General features: G+C 68.7%; 1 protein-coding gene across 9 annotated transcripts in view; it reads left to right on the forward strand.

Moving 5' to 3' along the window:
- The window catches only part of PLEC (plectin), a 59,511-nt gene extending 40,686 nt beyond the window's left edge, over positions 1-18,825 (forward strand). For all 9 annotated transcript variants that reach the window (XM_057531797.1, XM_057531801.1, XM_057531802.1 and 6 more), the window contains 20 exons: positions 401-555; positions 641-911; positions 1,026-1,103; positions 1,200-1,361; positions 1,516-1,620; positions 1,741-1,836; positions 2,088-2,213; positions 3,307-3,459; positions 3,546-3,700; positions 3,784-3,910; positions 3,997-4,180; positions 4,290-4,447; positions 4,570-4,748; positions 5,801-5,939; positions 6,041-6,397; positions 6,477-6,560; positions 6,724-6,828; positions 6,924-7,022; positions 8,000-11,380; positions 11,483-18,825. In XM_057531797.1, the coding sequence (XP_057387780.1) occupies positions 401-555; positions 641-911; positions 1,026-1,103; positions 1,200-1,361; positions 1,516-1,620; positions 1,741-1,836; positions 2,088-2,213; positions 3,307-3,459; positions 3,546-3,700; positions 3,784-3,910; positions 3,997-4,180; positions 4,290-4,447; positions 4,570-4,748; positions 5,801-5,939; positions 6,041-6,397; positions 6,477-6,560; positions 6,724-6,828; positions 6,924-7,022; positions 8,000-11,380; positions 11,483-17,701 (12,333 nt within the window). In that variant the 3' untranslated portion in view covers positions 17,702-18,825. The remainder of the gene's footprint in view (positions 1-400; positions 556-640; positions 912-1,025; positions 1,104-1,199; positions 1,362-1,515; positions 1,621-1,740; positions 1,837-2,087; positions 2,214-3,306; positions 3,460-3,545; positions 3,701-3,783; positions 3,911-3,996; positions 4,181-4,289; positions 4,448-4,569; positions 4,749-5,800; positions 5,940-6,040; positions 6,398-6,476; positions 6,561-6,723; positions 6,829-6,923; positions 7,023-7,999; positions 11,381-11,482) is intronic.
- The last annotated feature ends 1,477 nt before the right edge of the window (positions 18,826-20,302 follow it).

Consider the following 20,302-nt stretch of genomic DNA (forward strand, 5'->3'; position numbering starts at 1 on the left):
ACTCTGACTGCAAGCTTTGGGCAGAGCTGGCTTCTGGGCACCAGGCCCGCCCTGAGCTGCTGCAGTCTGGAGGGACCCAGACCCGCGGGGCCCAGAGTGGCAGGACTGTGTGGGCCTGGACAGGGGTCTCTTGGGGAGAACTTTCCAGGGGTGGGAGCTGGAGGGCAAGACCACGAACCGTCTGGCTCCTGGGCCCTAGCGGAGGCCTTTGGACCTGGTCCTGGGTCCCCCAGAGAGGTGGGGGCTGGGGGGTTTGGCCAGAAACATCAGAAGGACGTACCGTGGTGGATGGGGAGGAAAGGGAAAGGATGGGGGTGGACCCGGAGGCAGCGGGGGAGCCCCATGCAGGCAGGTGGGAGGCGGGGTGGCCAGGCTCTGAGTCGGGGCCACCACCTTGCAGGATGTCCGGCTGCTGGCCTCAGGCAAGGCACCGCAGCGGGCGGGCGAGGTGGAGCGGGACCTGGACAAGGCAGACGGCATGATCCGGATGCTCTTCAACGACGTGCAGACTCTCAAGGATGGGCGGCACCCGCAGGGCGAGCAGATGTACCGCAGGTGGGCCAGGCCCCCCCCCACCCCCAGGGCCTGGGGAGGGCACCCCAGTTCCGCTGACCCCTCCTGACCCCTGCCCCGCCCACAGGGTGTACCGCCTGCACGAGCGTCTGGTGGCCATCCGCACCGAGTACAACCTGCGTCTGCGGAGCGCGCCGAGGCGCCCCGAGCTCGAGGACTCCACCCTGCGCTACCTGCAGGACCTGCTGGCCTGGGTGGAGGAGAATCAGCGCCGGCTGGACAGCGCCGAGTGGGGCGTGGACCTGCCCAGCGTGGAGGCGCAGCTGGGCAGCCACCGAGGCCTGCACCAGTCGGTCGAGGAGTTCCGGACCAAGATCGAGCGGGCGCGCACCGACGAGGTGAGTGGGGGGGGGCGCGGGCGGCGGGCACACTGACGAGGTGGGCGGGGGCGGGCACTGGGCGCAGGCCAGGTCCCGGCCACCGCAGGCCTCACCCCTCCTCATCTCCCACAGGGCCAGCTCTCCCCGGCCACCCGGGGCGCCTACCGAGACTGCCTGGGTCGGCTGGACCTGCAGTACGCCAAGCTGCTCGTGAGTGGCGGCCGGCTGGGAGCCGGGGTGGGGGTGGGGGTGGGGGTGGGGGAGGGGGGCGCGGGGCTGACACACTCCCCGCCTGCCTGCTCACAGAGCTCCTCCAAGGCCCGCCTCCGGTCCCTGGAGAGCCTGCATGGCTTTGTGGCCGCCGCCACCAAGGAGCTGATGTGGCTGAGTGACAGGGAGGAGGAGGAGGTGGGCTTCGACTGGAGCGACCGCAACACCAACATGGCCGCCAAGAAGGAGGGCTACTCGGTGAGGCAGGTGGCCGGCCTCCGGGCCCTCCCCTCCCACGATTGCCCTCCCCAGTTCGGGTCCAGCTCCAGGCCCCGGGTGGTGCTTGGCGGGAGACGGGTGGACCCCGACGTGGCCCTGGCACCGCCCCTGAGACCCCTTGCCTCCGTGTCAGGCCCTGATGCATGAGCTAGAGCTAAAGGAAAAGAAAATCAAAGAGATCCAGAGCACCGGCGACCGCCTGCTTCGGGAAGACCACCCTGCCCGGCCCACAGCGGAGGTGGGGTGGGGATGCGGGGACCCCCCTGGGCCCCCCTGGTGTGGTGGGGCAGGGCTGCGGGGATCCCCCTGGGCCCCTGTGGTGGGGCAGGGCCCGACGGGGCCACGTGCTGTGCTGCAGTCCTTCCAGGCGGCCCTGCAGACCCAGTGGAGCTGGATGCTGCAGCTGTGCTGTTGTATCGAGGCGCACCTAAAGGAGAACACCGCCTACTTCCAGGTGAGAACTGGGCTCCCCAGCCCCCGCCTCTGCTGCAGTGACCTCGAGGAGCCCCTCGACCACCGCTGCAGATCTGGGGCCCCTCCCCGTGTCCATGGAGACGTGGATAACCAACCCCACGCGCTGTCCCGCTGACCTCGTGTCAGAATCCTCCCCAGTTGTTGGGCCCAGCCCCTCCGGCCCGTACTGGGGCAGCTGTGGCCGGGGGCTCTGGGCTGTTGGCCTAGCGTGACCCATTTCTGCCGCCCCAGTTCTTCTCAGACGTGCGGGAGGCTGAGGAGCAGCTGCGGAAGCTGCAGGAGACGCTGCGCCGGAAGTACACCTGTGACCGTTCTATCACCGCCACGCGGCTCGAGGACCTGCTGCAGGACGCCCAGGTGAGCCGACCACCCGGGCCCCCGCCGGGCCCAGGGCCGTGCAGCCCGGCTAGAGGCAGACGCTGAGGCCTGGCCTCTTGGCCTGCGGGGCTGGAGGGGCGCAGGCAACGGCAGGCATTGAGGTGGCAGGGTCCAGGGCCAGGGGAGGACAGGGAGAGGCTGGCCCGGTGTCTGGGCTGCATCGGTGCTCTGGAGAGGTTCCTCTGGAGGCGGAGAGTGGTGACTAGAGGTGCCAGCAGGGGTCAGGAGGCACGACAGGGGCTGGAGGTCAGCACAGTGGGGCGGGGGTATGGGTGAACCGAGAGCTTAGCGGCAGGGTCCTGGCCTGGGCGCAGGTGGCTGGCCAGAGCTGGTACGAGCCCCCCCACCCACAGAGCCCCTGGAGGGAGCAGAGGCCTGAGTCAGCTGCTCTGTTGCCAGCCATGTCACCACGGGCAGGTCCGTCAGCATCTCGGGCCTGACAGTCTGGGGCAGGCGCAGTCGGGAGGGCTGCGGAGGACACAGAGGCAGCTGGGTGTGCTGCCAGGTGCCCTGGGGCAGGGAGTGATGGAGGAGAGAGGGGGCCGGCAGGCCCTGCCGCCTGGAGCTCCTGCGGTCAAGAGCGGGGGTCAGCGAAGCCTGGGGTCCAGGAGGCCCCCTCAGCGGCAGCATCGGCCGGGGAGGGGGCGGGAGAGGTGCAGGCAGCTCCCGCGTGGACTCTTACCTGCAGCCTTGGACGGTCCCCCGTCCCTCGGAGCGGCTGGGTGGGAGGAGGGGGGCCACCTTCCACAGCAGGACAGGGGAGGGCAGAGGGGGGAGGACGCTGTGGGGCCCTCCGCTGAAGGACGCCACGTGTGACGGGGGCCGGGGAAGGCCGTTCGGTCCTGACTGGGAAGGAAGGAGTGTCGGTGGGACCGGGCGCCTGTCCTGGCTGAGTGCCCAGCCCCGCAGCATCCTGGGGGCAGTTGGAAGGACACCTGATCTCAGGGCATTGCGGGGGTCCAGGGGTGCTCGTGCATTTCCCGGGGTGGGCACGTGGGTCCTCACAGACCCTCGTCCGGGCGCTCGGTGTCCGACACCGGATGCTGGTCTCTGAGCTGCCCCTCCTCGGCAGGACGAGAAGGAGCAGCTAAGCGAGTACAGGGGGCACCTCTCAGGCCTGGCCAAGCGGGCCAAGGCCGTCGTGCAGCTGAAGCCCCGCAGCCCAGCGCACCCCATGCGGGGCCGCGTGCCGCTGCTGGCCGTGTGCGACTACAAGCAGGTGGAGGTGAGGGCTGGGCCGGGCAGGGTGGGCCGGGCAGGGTGGGGCGTGGGTGTGGGTGGGGCCACGCTGCGATACTCTGACTGCTTCAGGTGACCGTGCACAAGGGTGACGAGTGCCAGATGGTAGGCCCTGCACAGCCGTTCTACTGGAAGGTGCTGGGCAGCTCCTGCAGCGAGGCCGCCATGCCCTCCGTGTGCTTCCTTGTGCCCCCGCCCAACCAGGAGGCCCAGGAGGCCATCGCCAGGTGCGTGGTCCTGGGTATGCAGCTGGAGAGGGTGGTGTCGGGCAGGTCCCCAGACCCCTCTGACTGTGCCCCCGACCTGCCAGGCTGGAGGCCCAGCACCAGGCCTTGGTGGCGTTGTGGCACCAGCTGCACACGGAAATGAAGAGCCTGCTGGCGTGGCAGAGCCTCGGCCGCGACATGCAGCTCATCCGCTCCTGGTCCCTGGCCACGGTACGACTGCCCCGCTGGGCACTCTGGGTGGTGCCGGGCGGCAGGGGCCTTCCTGCGGCCGTGCTCAGCCCTCGTGCCGTCTGCAGTTCCGCACACTGAAACCAGAGGAGCAGCGCCAAGCCCTGCGAAGCCTGGAGCTGCACTACCAGGCCTTTCTGCGGGACAGCCAGGACGCTGGTGGCTTCGGGCCTGAGGACCGGCTACAGGCTGAGCGCGAGTACGGCTCCTGCAGCCGCCACTACCAGCAGCTGCTGCAGAGCCTGGAGCAGGGTAGGCAGGTGCCGCCCGGAGGTGGGGGGGGGCGGCAGGGGGGCAGTGGTGTGTGTGTGGTGGCGGGAGGGCGTGGCCGGGGCAGCCTGTGAGCAGGACGTGTCCTCAGGCGAGCAGGAGGAGTCCCGCTGTCAGCGCTGCATCTCAGAGCTCAAGGACATCCGGCTGCAGCTGGAGGCCTGCGAGACACGCACCGTGCACCGCCTGCGGCTGCCGCTGGACAAGGAGCCCGCGCGGGAGTGCGCCCAGCGCATCACCGAGCAGCAGGCAGGCCCCGTCCACTCCCCCGCCCCCGCCCCCGCCCCCTACTGCACCCCACCCCCGGCCTTCCATGCGGGCTGTGCGCTGGGCTCGCGGGCTCAGCTCGCCTCCTGCTCCGTCTCTCGTAGAAAGCGCAGGCTGAGGTGGACGGGCTGGGCAAGGGGGTTGCCCGGCTCTCTGCCGAGGCCGAGAAGGTCCTGGCCCTGCCCGAGCCGTCACCCGCTGCCCCCACTCTGCGTTCAGAGCTGGAGCTGACCCTGGGCAAGTTGGAGCAGGTCCGCAGCCTGTCCGCCATTTACCTGGAGAAGTGAGTGCACCCGACGGCGGCCGGGGGGCTGTGACCGAAGGGGCGTCTTGGGGAGTGTGGCAGGGCAACGGTGCCAACGAGGTGGGGTCCGCTGCGGGGTGTGGCCAGGGGATGGCCGGTGTGGACCAGGGTGGGGGTCGCAGAGGTGGCCGGAGGGGTTCAGTCCTGGTGTGCCTTGGAGGTAGGGCTCCCTGATGACTGGATGTGGGGTGAGAGGGGTTGAGGGGGCTATTGGAGGAGGACTTAGGGCCCCCCCACCCGCGGGAGGGTGGTAGGGGAGGGTCACCGATGTGGAAGGTGTGTGGGCAGAGGTGAGGGGCCGGGGCACATCGCGGGGTAGGTCAGGACCGGGCACCTGGGGGCACTGGCAACCTTGGGGGAGGGGTTTCTTGGCAGAAGGTGGGGATGAGGTCCTGCGGAGAGTAGGCAGGGTGGGCAGTGGATGAGAGAGCAGAGCGCCAGGGTGCTGAGAGGGTCCCGATCCCCTCTCCCACAGGCCCTTCCACCCCAGTGCCTCCCGGGGAACACGGAGTCCTCACCAGGGCCCCTGCCTCCTCCTTGCCCCCTGCCCCCAGACACGGGTACCTCTTTTTCCCTCACGGTTCATTTCAGGGTGTACACTCACGTGGCTCAAAGATCGCTTTCGGAAGCTTCGTGATAACCCTCCACTCCTCCACTCTCAGTCCCAACGTGATCCGCCCTCCAAGGCCCTGGTCTTGGTTTCTGTCTCTTACCCAGCCTTTCTGCACGCGCCCCACGTGCTGTTCGTGAGGAACGTCCCTGTCAGGCCCATGGCGTCCCCCTCACCCAGTCCGGGGGCTGGAAGGCTGACGGGGGCTCCCTTGGCCAGCACAACCTCCCTCCAGGCCTCAGGCTGGAGCTGGAGCATCCCCGGGTCCGAGGTCCCCAGCCACCTTCTGCCTACACCTCTCTCTCCCTGAAGCCCATGACCACAGGGGTCAGCTGGCCACCAGGTCTGGGGTTCCACCGTGGTGGCCTTGCTGCTCCCTCCAGCCCACGCCAGCCCCGCTCTGAGCCCTGCTCTCCCGCAGGCTCAAGACCATCAGCCTGGTGATCCGCAGCACACAGGAGGCCGAGGAGGTGCTCAGGGCCCACGAGGAGCAGCTCAAGGAGGCCCAGGCTGTGCCCGCCACCTTCCCAGAGCTCGAGGCCACCAAGGCTGCGCTGAAGGTACTGCCACAGGCCCGCGCCCTGCCGTGAGGGCCCAGAGACGCCGGGGCCAGTGGCAGGGGCCTCGGGCTGCAATGGCACCCTCTTCTCTGACCCAACAGAAGCTTCGGGCCCAGGCGGAGGCGCAGCAGCCCGTGTTCGATGCCCTGCGGGACGAGCTGCGGGGGGCGCAGGAGGTGGGCGAGCGGCTGCAACAGCGACACGGCGAGCGGGACGTGGAGGTGGAGCGCTGGCGTGAGCGGGTCACCCTGCTGCTGGAGCGCTGGCAGGCCGTGCTGGCCCAGACCGACGTGCGGCAGCGCGAGCTCGAGCAGCTGGGCCGCCAGCTGCGTTATTACCGTGAGAGCGCGGACCCGCTGGGCACCTGGCTGCGGGACGCCAAGCAGCGGCAGGAGCAGATCCAGGCCATGCCACTGGCCAACAGCCAGGCCGTGCGAGAGCAGCTGCGGCAGGAGAAGGTGGGCCCCGGCCAGGCGGGCAGGAGCGGGGCAGGGGGGGTGCTGCACCCTCTGGCTGCTGACCACCCTGCTCTCCCAGGCGCTGCTGGAAGATATCGAGCGCCACGGGGAGAAGGTGGAGGAGTGCCAGAGGTTCGCGAAGCAGTACATCAACGCCATCAAGGTGAGGCCTTTGCGGCCTCGCGTCCCAGGGGAGACATGCAGGTGGTGGGCCTGGGACCTCAGGGGGGCCCCCCAGACCAGGCCGTGCTGGGGAGAGCCTGTGGGCAGGTTCAGGGGCAGGGTGGGGAGGGCAGAGCTGGTGGCCAACCAGTGTGTCCCTGCAGGACTATGAGCTTCAGCTGGTCACGTACAAGGCACAGCTGGAGCCGGTGGCCTCGCCAGCCAAGAAGCCCAAGGTCCAGTCGGGGTCCGAGAGCATCATCCAGGAGGTGAGGCTGACGAGGGGCAGGGCTGGTGGGTGGGCTGAGCCTGAGTCAGCAGGGGCAGGGCTGACTCTGGGTGCCTCCTCCCTCCCGCCCCCCAGTACGTGGATCTGCGTACCCGCTACAGTGAGCTGAGCACGCTCACAAGCCAGTACATCAGGTTCATCAGTGAGACTCTGCGGCGTATGGAGGAGGAGGAGGTATGACCCGCCCGGGTGGGGAGGCCATCCTGCTGCCCACGTTGCCCCAGATGTGGCCCCTAGGAGCCTGCCTGAGCTCTCCCCACTCCCTCCTGCCTGGTGCTGCCGGCGCCCCCTCCCCCTGCAGCTCCCCGCAGCACGGCCTGTCCCCAGGCTCGCCTCACCTGCGGCCCAGCCCACCTTGGCCCGATGCTGCACTGCTCCTCTCCCTGTGGTGGCTGGCACCTTCTCTTTCTCTTCTGTGTTGGCACTTCCCCCCACCAGGCGTCCCACCAGCTCCCTTGTGTGTGTGCCTCCTCGGGACTCTGCATTGGCCTCTTTACTTGGCCACTTGCTCTGGAAGAACTTTGGGCTGTTGGGTCATGGGGGCTGGGGAGGGGTGCCCCGAAGTGCTTGGGTGAGGAAGGGTGCCTACCCCGTCTTGTTCCTCCTGCCTCCTGGGTGACCCCTCCGTCTGGCCTACCTGCAGCTTCCTCTCTGCTCAGCACCGCAGGCCATCGAGTCCCCCTTCCGAGCTGGCTCAGATCTGCACGATGTCCCACGCTGGCCACCCCACCCTGCCGGGTCAGGGAGAGGGGCCCCATGGCCAGAGCCAGGCCGCCGGGCATTCAGCGGTGCTCAGGCAGGGCTGCGTGGTGGGCGCGGCTCCCAGGCCCTGCGAGCCTCCTGCTTTGCTCTCTCTCTCTCTCTTCCTGTCTGTGTGTCTCCGTCGCCTGTCTGCGGGAAGAGGGGAGAACACCTGGGTCTCCTTCCCCGGGCTGGTGAGCACTCTGGGGCCAGGCTGCGCTCGCTGCCCCAAGTGCCCTGGGTGGGTGCATGCAGCCTCCCTAGGCTGGGCCGGGACCTCTGTCCCCTCCCAACCCCTGCACCGCGCTGTCAGGGTGAGCTGTGGTGGCACTGTGTCGCGTGCTGGGAGCACCTGCTCCGTGCTCACCCCTCTCTCTCCGGTTTTCTCCCTCTCTCTGCTGCGGCCACAGAGGCTGGCTGAGCAGCAGCGGGCAGAGGAGCGGGAGCGACTGGCTGAGGTGGAGGCCGCGCTGGAGAAGCAGCGGCAGCTGGCCGAGGCGCACGCACAGGCGAAGGCGCACGCAGAGCGCGAGGCCCAGGGGCTCCAGCGGCGCATGCAAGAGGAGGTGGCGCGCCGGGAGGAGGTGGCAGTGGAGGCGCAGGAGCAGAAGCGCAGCATCCAGGAGGAGCTGCAGCACCTGCGGCAGAGCTCGGAGGCGGAGATCCAGGCCAAGGCCCGGCAGGTGGAGGCGGCCGAGCGCAGCCGGCTGCGGATCGAAGAGGAAATCCGCGTGGTGCGCCTCCAGCTGGAGGCCACCGAGCGCCAGCGCGGCGGGGCGGAGGGTGAGCTGCAGGCACTGCGTGCGCGGGCGGAAGAGGCTGAGGCGCAGAAGCGGCAGGCCCAGGAGGAGGCGGAGCGCCTGCGGCGGCAGGTGCAAGACGAGACCCAGCGCAAGCGGCAGGCGGAGGCCGAGCTGGCCCTGCGCGTGCAGGCGGAGGCTGAGGCGGCTCGCGAGAAGCAGCGGGCCCTGCAGGCGCTGGAGGAGCTGCGGCTGCAGGCGGAGGAGGCAGAGCGGCGCCTGCGGCAGGCAGAGGCAGAGCGGGCACGCCAAGTGCAGGTGGCCCTGGAGACGGCGCAGCGCAGCGCCGAGGCAGAGCTGCAGAGCGAGCACGCCTCCTTCGCCGAGAAGACGGCGCAGCTGGAGCGCACCCTCAAGGAAGAGCACGTGGCCGTGGTGCAGCTGCGGGAGGAGGCCACGCGGCGGGCACAGCAGCAGGCCGAGGCCGAGCGCGCCCGCGCGGAGGCCGAGCGGGAGCTGGAGCGTTGGCAGCTGAAGGCCAACGAGGCGCTGCGGCTGCGGCTGCAGGCGGAGGAGGTGGCGCAGCAGAAGAGCCTGACGCAGGCCGAGGCGGAGAAGCAGAAGGAGGAGGCGGAGCGGGAGGCGCGGCGGCGCGGCAAGGCGGAGGAGCAGGCCGTGCGGCAGCGCGAGCTGGCCGAGCAGGAGCTGGAGAAGCAGCGGCAGCTGGCGGAGGGCACCGCGCAGCAGCGCCTGGCCGCGGAGCAGGAGCTGATCCGGCTGCGGGCCGAGACGGAGCAGGGGGAGCAGCAGCGGCAGCTGCTCGAGGAGGAGCTAGCGCGGCTGCAGCGGGAGGCGGCCGCGGCCACGCAGAAGCGCCGGGAGCTGGAGGCCGAGCTGGCCAAGGTACGGGCTGAGATGGAGGTGCTGCTGGCCAGCAAGGCGCGGGCCGAGGAGGAGTCACGCTCCACCAGCGAGAAGTCCAAGCAGCGGCTGGAAGCCGAGGCCGGCCGGTTCCGTGAGCTGGCGGAGGAGGCCGCCCGCCTGCGTGCCCTGGCGGAGGAGGCCAAGCGGCAGCGGCAGCTGGCCGAGGAGGACGCGGTGCGGCAGCGGGCGGAGGCAGAGCGGGTGCTGGCCGAGAAGCTGGCCGCCATCAGCGAGGCCACGCGGCTCAAGACGGAGGCGGAGATCGCGCTCAAGGAGAAGGAGGCTGAGAACGAGCGCCTGCGGCGGCTGGCAGAAGACGAGGCCTTCCAGCGGCGGCTTCTGGAGGAGCAGGCGGCCCAGCACAAGGCCGACATCGAGGCGCGGCTGGCGCAGCTGCGCAAGGCATCGGAGAGCGAGCTGGAGCGGCAGAAGGGGCTGGTGGAGGACACGCTGAGACAGCGGCGGCAGGTGGAGGAGGAGATCCTGGCGCTCAAGGGCAGCTTCGAGAAGGCGGCCGCCGGCAAGGCGGAGCTGGAGCTGGAGCTGGGGCGGATCCGTGGCACCGCCGAGGACACGCTGCGCAGCAAGGAGCAGGCAGAGCAGGAGGCCGCCCGGCAGCGGCAGCTGGCGGCAGAGGAGGAGCGGCGGCGCCGCGAGGCCGAGGAGCGGGTGCAGAAGAGCCTGGCGGCTGAGGAGGAGGCCGCGCGGCAACGGAAGGCCGCGCTGGAGGAGGTGGAGCGGCTCAAGGCCAAGGTGGAGGAGGCACGGCGCCTGCGCGAGCGAGCGGAGCAGGAGTCGGCTCGGCAGCTGCAGCTGGCCCAGGAGGCCGCCCAGAAGCGGCTGCAGGCGGAGGAGAAGGCGCACGCGTTCACGGTGCAGCAGAAGGAGCAGGAGCTGCAGCAGACGCTCCAGCAAGAGCAGAGCGTGCTGGAGCGTCTGCGCAGCGAGGCCGATGCGGCCCGGCGGGCGGCAGAGGAGGCGGAGGCGGCGCGGGAGCGGGCGGAGCGCGAGGCAGCGCAGTCCCGGCGGCAGGTAGAGGAAGCGGAGCGGCTGAAGCAGTCGGCGGAGGAGCAGGCGCAGGCACAGGCGCAGGCGCAGGCTGCCGCGGAGAAGCTGCGCAAGGAGGCCGAGCAGGAGGCGGCGCGGCGGGCGCAGGCCGAGCAGGCGGCCCTGCGGCAGAAGCAGGCGGCCGACGCTGAGATGGAGAAGCACAAGCAGTTCGCGGAGCAGGCGCTGCGGCAGAAGGCGCAGGTGGAGCAGGAGCTGACGGCTCTGCGGCTGCAGCTGGAGGAGACCGACCACCAGAAGAGCATCCTGGATGAGGAGCTGCAGCGACTGAAGGCGGAGGTTACGGAGGCGGCCCGGCAGCGCGGCCAGGTGGAGGAAGAGCTGTTCTCCTTGCGCGTGCAGATGGAGGAGCTGGGCAAGCTCAAGGCCCGCATCGAGGCGGAGAACCGCGCGCTCGTTCTGCGCGACAAGGACAGCGCACAGCGCCTCCTGCAGGAGGAGGCGGAGAAGATGAAACAGGTGGCGGAGGAGGCCGCGCGGCTGAGCGTGGCGGCCCAGGAGGCGGCGCGGCTGCGGCAGCTGGCGGAGGAAGACCTGGCTCAGCAGCGGGCCCTGGCAGAGAAGATGCTCAAGGAGAAGATGCAGGCGGTGCAGGAGGCCACGCGGCTCAAGGCGGAGGCGGAGCTGCTGCAGCAGCAGAAGGAGCTCGCCCAGGAGCAGGCCCGGCGGCTGCAGGAGGACAAGGAGCAGATGGCACAGCAGCTGGCACAGGAGACGCAGGGCTTCCAGAAGACTCTGGAGACGGAGCGGCAGCGGCAGCTGGAGATGAGTGCCGAGGCGGAGCGGCTCAGGCTGCGCGTGGCCGAGATGAGCCGGGCTCAGGCTCGGGCGGAGGAGGACGCCCGGCGCTTCCGGAAGCAGGCGGAGGACATAGGCGAGAGGCTGTACCGCACGGAGCTCGCCACGCAGGAGAAGGTGACGCTGGTGCAGACGCTCGAGACCCAGCGGCAGCAAAGTGACCGGGATGCCGAGCGCCTGCGGGAGGCCATCGCGGAGCTGGAGCACGAGAAGGACAAGCTCAAGCAGGAGGCTCAGTTGCTGCAGCTCAAGTCTGAGGAGGTATCTCCCCGCGCGCGGGCAGGGAGCTGGGGCGGGGTCTGCTCTCAGCCAGGTGCTCCCGGGGGCCCTCCTGCCCCTGACCGCCCCCTTCCCCCTTCGCAGATGCAGACGGTGCGGCAGGAGCAGCTGCTGCAGGAGACCCAGGCCCTGCAGCAGAGCTTCCTCTCCGAGAAGGACAGCCTACTGCAGCGCGAGCGCTGCATCGAGCAGGAGAAGGCCAAGCTGGAGCAGCTCTTCCAGGACGAGGTGGCCAAGGCGCAGGCGCTGCGTGAGGAGCAGCAGCGGCAGCAGCAGCAGATGCAGCAGGAGAAGCAGCAGCTGGTGGCCAGCATGGAGGAGGCCCGGCGGCGGCAGCACGAGGCCGAGGAGGGCGTGCGGCGCCAGCAGGAGGAGCTGCAGCGCCTGGCGCAGCAGCAGCAGCAGCAGGAGAAGCTGCTGGCGGAGGAGAACCAGAGGCTGCGTGAGCGGCTGCAGCACCTGGAGGAGGAGCGCCGGGCTGCGCTGGCACGCTCGGAGGAAATCGCCCCCTCTCGGGCCGCGGCCGCCAGAGCCCTGCCCAATGGCCAGGACGCGGCCGATGGCCCGGCCGCGGCGGCAGAGCCGGAGCACACCTTCGACGGCCTGCGGCAGAAGGTGCCAGCCCAGCGGCTGCAGGAGGTGGGCGTCCTGAGCGCAGAGGAGCTCCAGCAGCTGGCGCAGGGCCGCACCACCGTGGCTGAGCTCGCCCAGCGGGAGGACGTGCGCCACTACCTGCAGGGCCGCAGCAGCATTGCCGGGTTGCTGCTGAAGCCTGCTGACGAGAAGCTGACCATCTACGCGGCCCTGAGGAGGCAACTGCTGAGTCCGGGCACAGCCCTCATCCTGCTTGAGGCCCAGGCGGCCTCAGGCTTCCTGCTGGACCCCGTGCGCAACAGGCGGCTGGCCGTCAACGAGGCCGTGAAGGAGGGCATCGTGGGCCCTGAGCTGCATCACAAGCTGCTGTCGGCCGAGCGCGCCGTCACTGGCTACAAGGACCCCTACACCGGGGAGCAGATCTCCCTCTTCCAGGCCATGAAGAAGGACCTCATCGTCCGGGAGCACGGCATCCGCCTGCTGGAGGCTCAGATCGCCACGGGTGGCATCATCGACCCCGTGCACAGCCACCGCCTGCCCGTGGACGTGGCCTACCAGCGCGGCTACTTCGACGAGGAGATGAACCGCGTCCTGCAGGACCCGAGCGACGACACCAAGGGCTTCTTCGACCCCAACACGCACGAGAACCTCACCTACCTGCAGCTGCTGGAGCGCTGCGTGGAGGACCCCGAGACGGGCCTGCGGCTGCTGCCGCTCACAGATCAGGCTGCCAGGGGTGGTGAGCTGGTGTACACTGACTCGGAGGCCCGGGACGTGTTTGAGAAGGCCACCGTGTCCGCGCCGTTCGGCAAGTTCCAGGGCAGGATGGTGACCATCTGGGAGCTCATCAATTCCGAGTACTTCACGGCCGAGCAGCGGCGGGACCTGCTGCGGCAGTTCCGCACGGGCAAGGTCACCGTGGAGAAGATCATCAAGATCGTCATCACTGTGGTCGAGGAGCGCGAGCAGAAGGGCCAGCTTTGCTTTGAGGGCCTGCGTGCCCTGGTACCTGCTGCTGAGCTGCTCGAGGGCAGGGTCATCGACCGGGAGCTCTTCTGCCAGCTGCAGCGGGGCGAGCGCTCCGTGCAGGAGGTAGCCGAGGTGGAAGCCGTGCGGCGGGCCCTGCGGGGCTCCGGCGTCATCGCGGGTGTGTGGCTGGAGGAGGCAGGGCAGAAGCTGAGCATCTACGAGGCCCTGAGGAAAGATCTGCTGCAGCCAGAGGCGGCTGTGGCCCTGCTGGAGGCCCAGGCCGGCACCGGGCACATCATCGACCCCACCACCAGCGCACGGCTGACTGTGGACGAGGCGGTGCGCGCCGGCCTCGTGGGGCCCGAGCTACACGAGAAGCTGCTGTCGGCCGAGAAGGCTGTGACAGGCTACAAGGACCCGTACTCAGGGCAGAGCGTGTCCCTGTTCCAGGCCCTGAAGAAGGGCCTCATCCCCAGGGAGCAGGGCCTGCGTCTGATGGACGCCCAGCTGTCCACAGGTGGCATCGTGGACCCCAGCAAGAGCCACCGTGTGCCCCTGGACGTCGCCTGTGCCCGGGGCTACCTGGATAAGGAGACCAGCGCCGCCCTTTCAGCACCCGAGGACAGCGCCAAGACCTACCGTGAACCCCGCACGTGGCAGCCAGTCACCTACAGCCACCTCCAGCAGCAGTGCCGCCCCGACCCGCTGACGGGGCTGAGCCTGCTGCCGCTCTCGGAGGAGGCTGCCCGGGCCCGGCAGCAGGAGCTCTACTCCGAGCTCCAGGCCCATGAGGCCTTCCAGAAGGCCACCGTCGAGGTCCCCGTGGGCAGCTTCCAGGGCAGGACGGTGACGGTGTGGGAGCTCATCAGCTCCGAGTACTTCACGGCCGAGCAGCGGCAGGAACTGCTGCGGCAGTTCCGCACGGGCAAGGTCACCGTGGAGAAGATCATCAAGATCGTCATCACCATCGTGGAGGAAGTAGAGACCGTGCGGCGGGAGAGGCTCTCTTTCAGTGGCCTCCGAGCCCCTGTGCCGGCCAGTGAGCTCCTGGCCGCCGGGGTCCTTGACAGCATCCAGTATGAGCAGCTCAAGGACGGCAAGACATCGGTCAAGGACCTTTCGGAGCTGGACTCAGTGCGGACACTTCTCCAGGGCAGCGGCTGCCTTGCTGGCATCTACCTGGAGGACTCCAAGGAGAAGGTGACCATCTACGAGGCCATGCGACGCGGCCTGCTCAGGCCCAGCACAGCCACTCTCCTGCTTGAGGCCCAGGCAGCCACTGGCTTTCTGGTGGACCCTGTGCGGAACCAGCGTCTGTATGTGCATGAGGCCGTGAAGGCCGGTGTCGTGGGCCCTGAGCTGCACGAGAAGCTGCTGTCGGCTGAGAAGGCCGTGACGGGCTACAAGGACCCCTACTCAGGCAGCACCATCTCCCTCTTCCAGGCCATGAAAAAGGGCCTGGTTCTCAGGGAGCACGGCATCCGCCTGCTGGAGGCCCAGATCGCCACGGGCGGCATCATCGACCCCGTGCACAGCCACCGCGTGCCCGTGGACGTGGCCTACCAGCGCGGCTACTTCGACGAGGAGATGAACCGCGTCCTGCAGGACCCGAGCGACGACACCAAGGGCTTTTTCGACCCCAATACGCACGAGAACCTCACCTACCTGCAGCTGCTGGAGCGCTGCGTGGAGGACCCCGAGACGGGCCTGCGGCTCCTGCCGCTGAGGGGGGCAGAGAAGGCAGAGGTGGTGGAGACCACGCGGGTGTACACCGAGGAGGAGACCCGGAGGGCCTTCGAGGAGACACAGATCGACATCCCTGGGAGCGGTGGCCACAGTGGCTCCACCATGTCCCTGTGGGAGGTGATGCAGTCGGACCTGATCCCTCAGGAGCAGCGGGCCCAGCTGATGGCCGACTTCCAGGCCGGCCGCGTGACCAAGGAGCGTATGATCATCATTATCATCGAGATCATCGAGAAGACCGAGATAGTCCGCCAGCAGAACGTGGCTTCCTACGATTACGTCGGCCGCCGCCTCACCGCCGAGGACCTGTACGAGGCCCGGGTCATCTCCCGCGAGTCCTACAGCCTGCTCCGGGAGGGCACCAGGAGCCTCCAAGAGGTGCTGGAGGCCGAGTCCGCCTGGCGCTACCTCTACGGCACAGGCTGTGTGGCCGGCATCTACAAGCCCGGCTCCAGGCAGACGCTGACCATCTACCAGGCCCTCAAGAAGGGGCAGCTGAGTGCTGAGGTGGCCCGCCAGCTGCTAGAGGCACAAGCGGCCACGGGCTTCCTGCTGGACCCGGTGAAGGGCGAGCGGCTGGCCGTGGATGAGGCCGTGCGGAAGGGCCTGGTGGGCCCCGAGCTGCACGACCGGCTGCTGTCGGCTGAGCGGGCCGTGACCGGCTACCGTGACCCCTACACGGAGCAGACCATCTCGCTCTTCCAGGCCATGAAGAAGGACCTGATCCCCACCGAGGAGGCCCTGCGGCTGCTGGACGCTCAGCTGGCCACGGGCGGCATCGTCGACCCGCGCCTAGGCTTCCACCTCCCGCTGGACGTGGCCTACCAGCGCGGCTACCTCGACAAGGACACGCACGACCAGCTGTCAGAGCCCAGCGAGGTGCGCAGCTACGTGGACCCCTCCACGGACGAGCGCCTCAGCTACACGCAGCTGCTCCGGCGGTGCCGCCGCGACGAGGCCAGCGGCCTGCTCCTCCTGCCGCTCGCGGACGCCCGCAAGCTGACCTTCCGCGGCCTGCGCAAGCAGATCACGGTGGAGGAGCTGGTGCGCTCGCAGGTCATGGACGAGGCCACGGCGCTGCGGCTGCAGGAGGGCCTGACCTCCGTCGAGGAGGTCTCCAAGAGCCTGCAGAGGTTCCTCGAGGGCACCAGCAGCATTGCCGGCGTCCTCGTCGATGCCACCAAGGAGCGGCTGTCGGTGTACCAGGCCATGAAGAAGGGCATCATCCGCCCTGGCACGGCCTTCGAGCTCCTGGAGGCGCAGGCAGCCACCGGCTACGTCATCGACCCCATCAAGGGGCTCAAGCTAACCGTGGAGGAGGCTGTGCGCATGGGCATTGTGGGTCCCGAGTTTAAGGACAAGCTGCTGTCGGCCGAGCGTGCTGTTACCGGCTACAAGGACCCCTACTCCGGGAAGCTCATCTCCCTCTTCCAGGCCATGAAGAAGGGTCTGATCCTGAAGGACCACGGCATCCGGCTGCTGGAGGCCCAGATCGCCACGGGCGGCATCATCGACCCCGAGGAGAGCCACCGCCTGCCTGTGGACGTGGCCTACCAGCGCGGCCTCTTTGACGAGGAGATGAATGAGATCCTGACCGACCCCTCGGACGACACCAAGGGCTTCTTTGACCCCAACACGGAGGAGAACCTCACCTACCTGCAGCTGATGGAGCGCTGCGTCACTGACCCCCAGACGGGGCTGAGGCTCCTGCCGCTGAAGGAGAAGAAGCGGGAGCGGAAGACGTCCTCTAAGTCCTCAGTGCGCAAGCGGCGTGTGGTCATCGTGGACCCGGAGACGGGCAAGGAGATGTCGGTGTACGAGGCCTACCGCAAGGGCCTTATCGACCACCAGACCTACCTGGAGCTGTCCGAGCAGGAGTGCGAGTGGGAGGAGATCACCATCTCCTCCTCGGACGGCGTGGTCAAGTCCATGATCATCGACCGCCGCTCGGGCCGCCAGTACGACATCGACGAGGCCATCGCCAAGAGCCTCATTGACCGCTCGGCGCTGGACCAGTACCGCGCCGGCACGCTCTCCATCACCGAGTTCGCCGACATGCTCTCGGGCAACGCCGGCGGCTTCCGCTCACGCTCGTCCTCCGTGGGGTCCTCCTCTTCCTACCCTGTCAGCCCCGCCGTCTCCAGGACCCAGCTGGCCTCCTGGTCCGACCCCACCGAGGAGACGGGCCCCGTGGCTGGCATCCTGGACACGGAGACGCTGGAGAAGGTGTCCATCACGGAGGCCATGCACCGCAACCTGGTGGACAACATCACCGGGCAGCGTTTGCTGGAGGCGCAGGCCTGCACCGGGGGCATCATCGACCCCAGCACCGGCGAGCGCTTCCCCGTCACCGACGCCGTCAACAAGGGCCTGGTGGACAAGATCATGGTGGACCGCATCAACCTGGCCCAGAAGGCCTTCTGCGGCTTCGAGGACCCTCGCACCAAGACCAAGATGTCGGCCGCCCAGGCCCTGAAGAAGGGCTGGCTCTACTACGAGGCGGGGCAGCGCTTCCTAGAGGTGCAGTACCTGACGGGCGGCCTGATCGAGCCCGACACGCCAGGCCGCGTGGCCCTGGACGAGGCCCTGCAGCGCGGCACCGTGGATGCCCGCACCGCCCAGAAGCTGCGCGACGTTAGCGCCTACTCCAAGTACCTCACCTGCCCCAAGACCAAGCTCAAGATCTCCTACAAGGATGCGCTGGACCGCAGCATGGTGGAGGAGGGCACGGGCCTGCGGCTGCTGGAGGCTGCCGCCCAGTCCAGCAAGGGCTACTACAGCCCCTACAGCGTCAGTGGCTCTGGCTCCGCGGCCGGCTCACGCTCCAGCTCGCGCACCGGCTCCCGGGCTGGGTCCCGTCGCGGCAGCTTCGACGCCACCACCTCGGGCTTCTCCATGACCTTCTCTTCTTCGTCCTACTCCTCCTCGGGCTATGGCCGCCGCTACGTCTCGGGGCCCGCGCCCTCCCCGGGGGGCCCCGAGTCAGCGGCAGCCTGACCCCTTCCTGCACCCCGCCTCCCGCTCTGCATGTGGCCAGACTCCCCACCCAGGCGCTGGGGTCTTTAATGTTTCAAGGTGTCTTCCTCCCAAGCGGTGCCTAAAGTTTAACCAAAAAGTGCAGACTAACATGTTAATATATGTCTGTTGTCCAGACGGCCTGTCTCTCGGGGGCCGGGGCCAGTCCAGCCCCACTGACCACCTCGCCCGCCTCCCCCCAGGTCTCCCTGCTCCTCTTTACCTGCCACTCACCACAGCCAGGTGCCTTGGAGGGTCCAGAGCTGGGCCCCCAACTCAGCCCTCTCATCTCCCCAGGGGGGTTCCACCTGGGCGAGGTTCCCCCAGCCCTGTAGGGCGGCCCCACCCAACCCCCAGCCACCTGCTCGGGCAACGGGCATCGGCCCCGCCAGTAGCAGGGCCCTCAGCGCCAGCGTTTTCTCCTGTTTCCGGGACTGACCTGCTTGCTCGGTGGGCCTTGCTGGGGAGGGAGGGAGGGAGTCCTGGGTCAGCCATCTCTTCTAGGCTGCCCAGGGAAGCCCCTTCCCCATGGGAAGATGAGGGTCCAGTCTGCAGACCCAGCTGGCCCGGACCAGGCCCCAGCCTGTTCCCGGCTCCATTCCCAGCCCCCCACCTGCGCCCGAGACCCCACGCCTCTGGCTTCAGCCTTCCAGCCTCAGCTCCCTAGTAAGTGCCTTCTGTGTCCCCCTTCGCACCCCAGGCCCCAAGGACCCAGACCTGGGGTGGGAGACAGACCCTCCTGGTGAAAGGCTCACCACTGCCCAGCTCTCGGGCGTGCCGGCCGGGCGTGACTGGGCTTCTGCAGGCCTCTTCCCCTCCGTGGGCCCAGTGTCCCCTGGAACCTGTGGAACCCCACCCTGGGTGCTGCCTGCCTGCCTCTCCCAGGGCGCCTCCGCCCCTGTGTTGGGCCTGGGGACAAGGCAGCCCAGCCCCGGGCCCTGGTGGCTTCCGCCTCCGCCTCTGCTCTCCGACTGAGCTTCGCGTGTCCCACTAACCCAGGTAGGTGGCGGGTGGAGGCCCAGGCTTCGGCTGCCTCTGAGGACAGAACACTAACCCGACCACGGCGGGCCTGCGGCGCTCGCCCCAATAAAAGCAATTCCAACCTTCCCGCGGGTCCTGTCTCACTCTTTGTCCTGAGGTCAGCTTGTGTGTTGGGCTAAGGGGGTGCTGCAGCCCCAGGCTCTGAGCTTGGCCACTGGGTCCTGGCCTGGGGCAGAAGAGCGGGGCCTCGTGAAGATGCTGGCCGGGGACTGCATCCCTCAGAGAAACCCAGGCTGAGCGATCCAGAGCATAGTGCAGGGTGGAGGCCGGGCCAGCTGGGGCCTGCTCGGTCCAGGTGGTGACCTGTCCCTCGGGCCAGCCCCTCAGGCTGGGTTTGTGATTGGCGCTTACGTCTGAGACGGGGGTCTTACGTGCCCTTCAGTCGGTCGTTGACTGTGTGGAAGAGGCAGCGTGACCCCTGGGTAAGTTGGTCTGTGTCGGCCAAGGGTAACCCTCTGGAGAAGGATGCGGTCACGATCCTGAGCGGCGGCCGGTGGAAGAGGGTGAGTGGGGCAAACCACAGCCCCGGTGAGCCACTGGCTCTGAGGCCGTGAGGCCCTGACCGATGCCATCTCCCTGCTTTGCCCCAGAGGGTGGTCCCTCATCCTTGGGGGTCTAAAGTCCTGGTTACCGAGCCCTTGTTGGGCTCTGCTCTCTTGCCCACTTGCAGTTAAACCTGGGCGTGGAAATACCGAGGTGCCCGGGGCGGCAGCCCTGCCTCCATGGGTGGTCATGGTCCTCCCGGCCAGGATGGTGCCCGCCTGGCCTGCTGGTCTACTGCAACGAGGAGCCGCCTGGCCAGCTGGTAGCCGTGGCTGTGAGTTGAGTGGGACGCTCCCGCCACGCCCCGGGTGGCCGTGCTTTCCTTCGCTGACCAGGACCGCGAGGGTCTCACAGCCTGAAGTTGCAGGGACGAGAAGCGTCTGCGCCCCAGCAGGTCCCGGAGCCCGTTGGGGGTGGGCCGCTTCTGCTTCCACTCCTGGGTTCCCAGGCCTGGTGGGCCGCCTTCTGGGGTCATTGACTCAAGCTCACGCCCCCATCCGGAAGGACGGTGCTGCAGTCCCTCAGGGTGTCAGCTACTTCCTTATGAGGCCGTCCAACATTCTGCCAGGCCAGCAGCTTCTGGAGGGTGTGGTGTCCTGTAGGCCTGGACCCCTGCGGTGCCCCCTTGCCGGAAGAGGGGTCTGAGGTCCAAGGTGATGTTTTGCAGGAACCCATAGGGAGACTGAGAGGCAAAGGCAGCCGAGCTGAAGTGATCCATCTCCCTCTTGTTGCTGCTTGGCCTCGGGCCAGGCTGGGAGGGGACGTGTCGCCAGCCCGTGCTTACGGGGCCACCCCGGTTGTGAGCCCATGTGCTGGTCAAGTCCGTGGGTGGCTCAGCGGCTCCTCATGGCGCTCCCAGCAGACGTCAGCACGTGAGGCAAGACCTCACTCCCACGTCCCCCCAGCACCTCCTTCCCGTCTGGCACTCCTGCTGCTCTCAGGCCCTGCGCAGCCAGCCAGGCCACTCCTCCTGGCCGCCCGGGAGCCGCTGTCCTCTCC

The sequence above is a fragment of the Balaenoptera acutorostrata genome, chromosome 17 (genome assembly GCF_949987535.1).
Source record: "Balaenoptera acutorostrata chromosome 17, mBalAcu1.1, whole genome shotgun sequence".
In the NCBI taxonomy this organism is placed as follows: Eukaryota; Metazoa; Chordata; class Mammalia; order Artiodactyla; family Balaenopteridae; genus Balaenoptera; species Balaenoptera acutorostrata.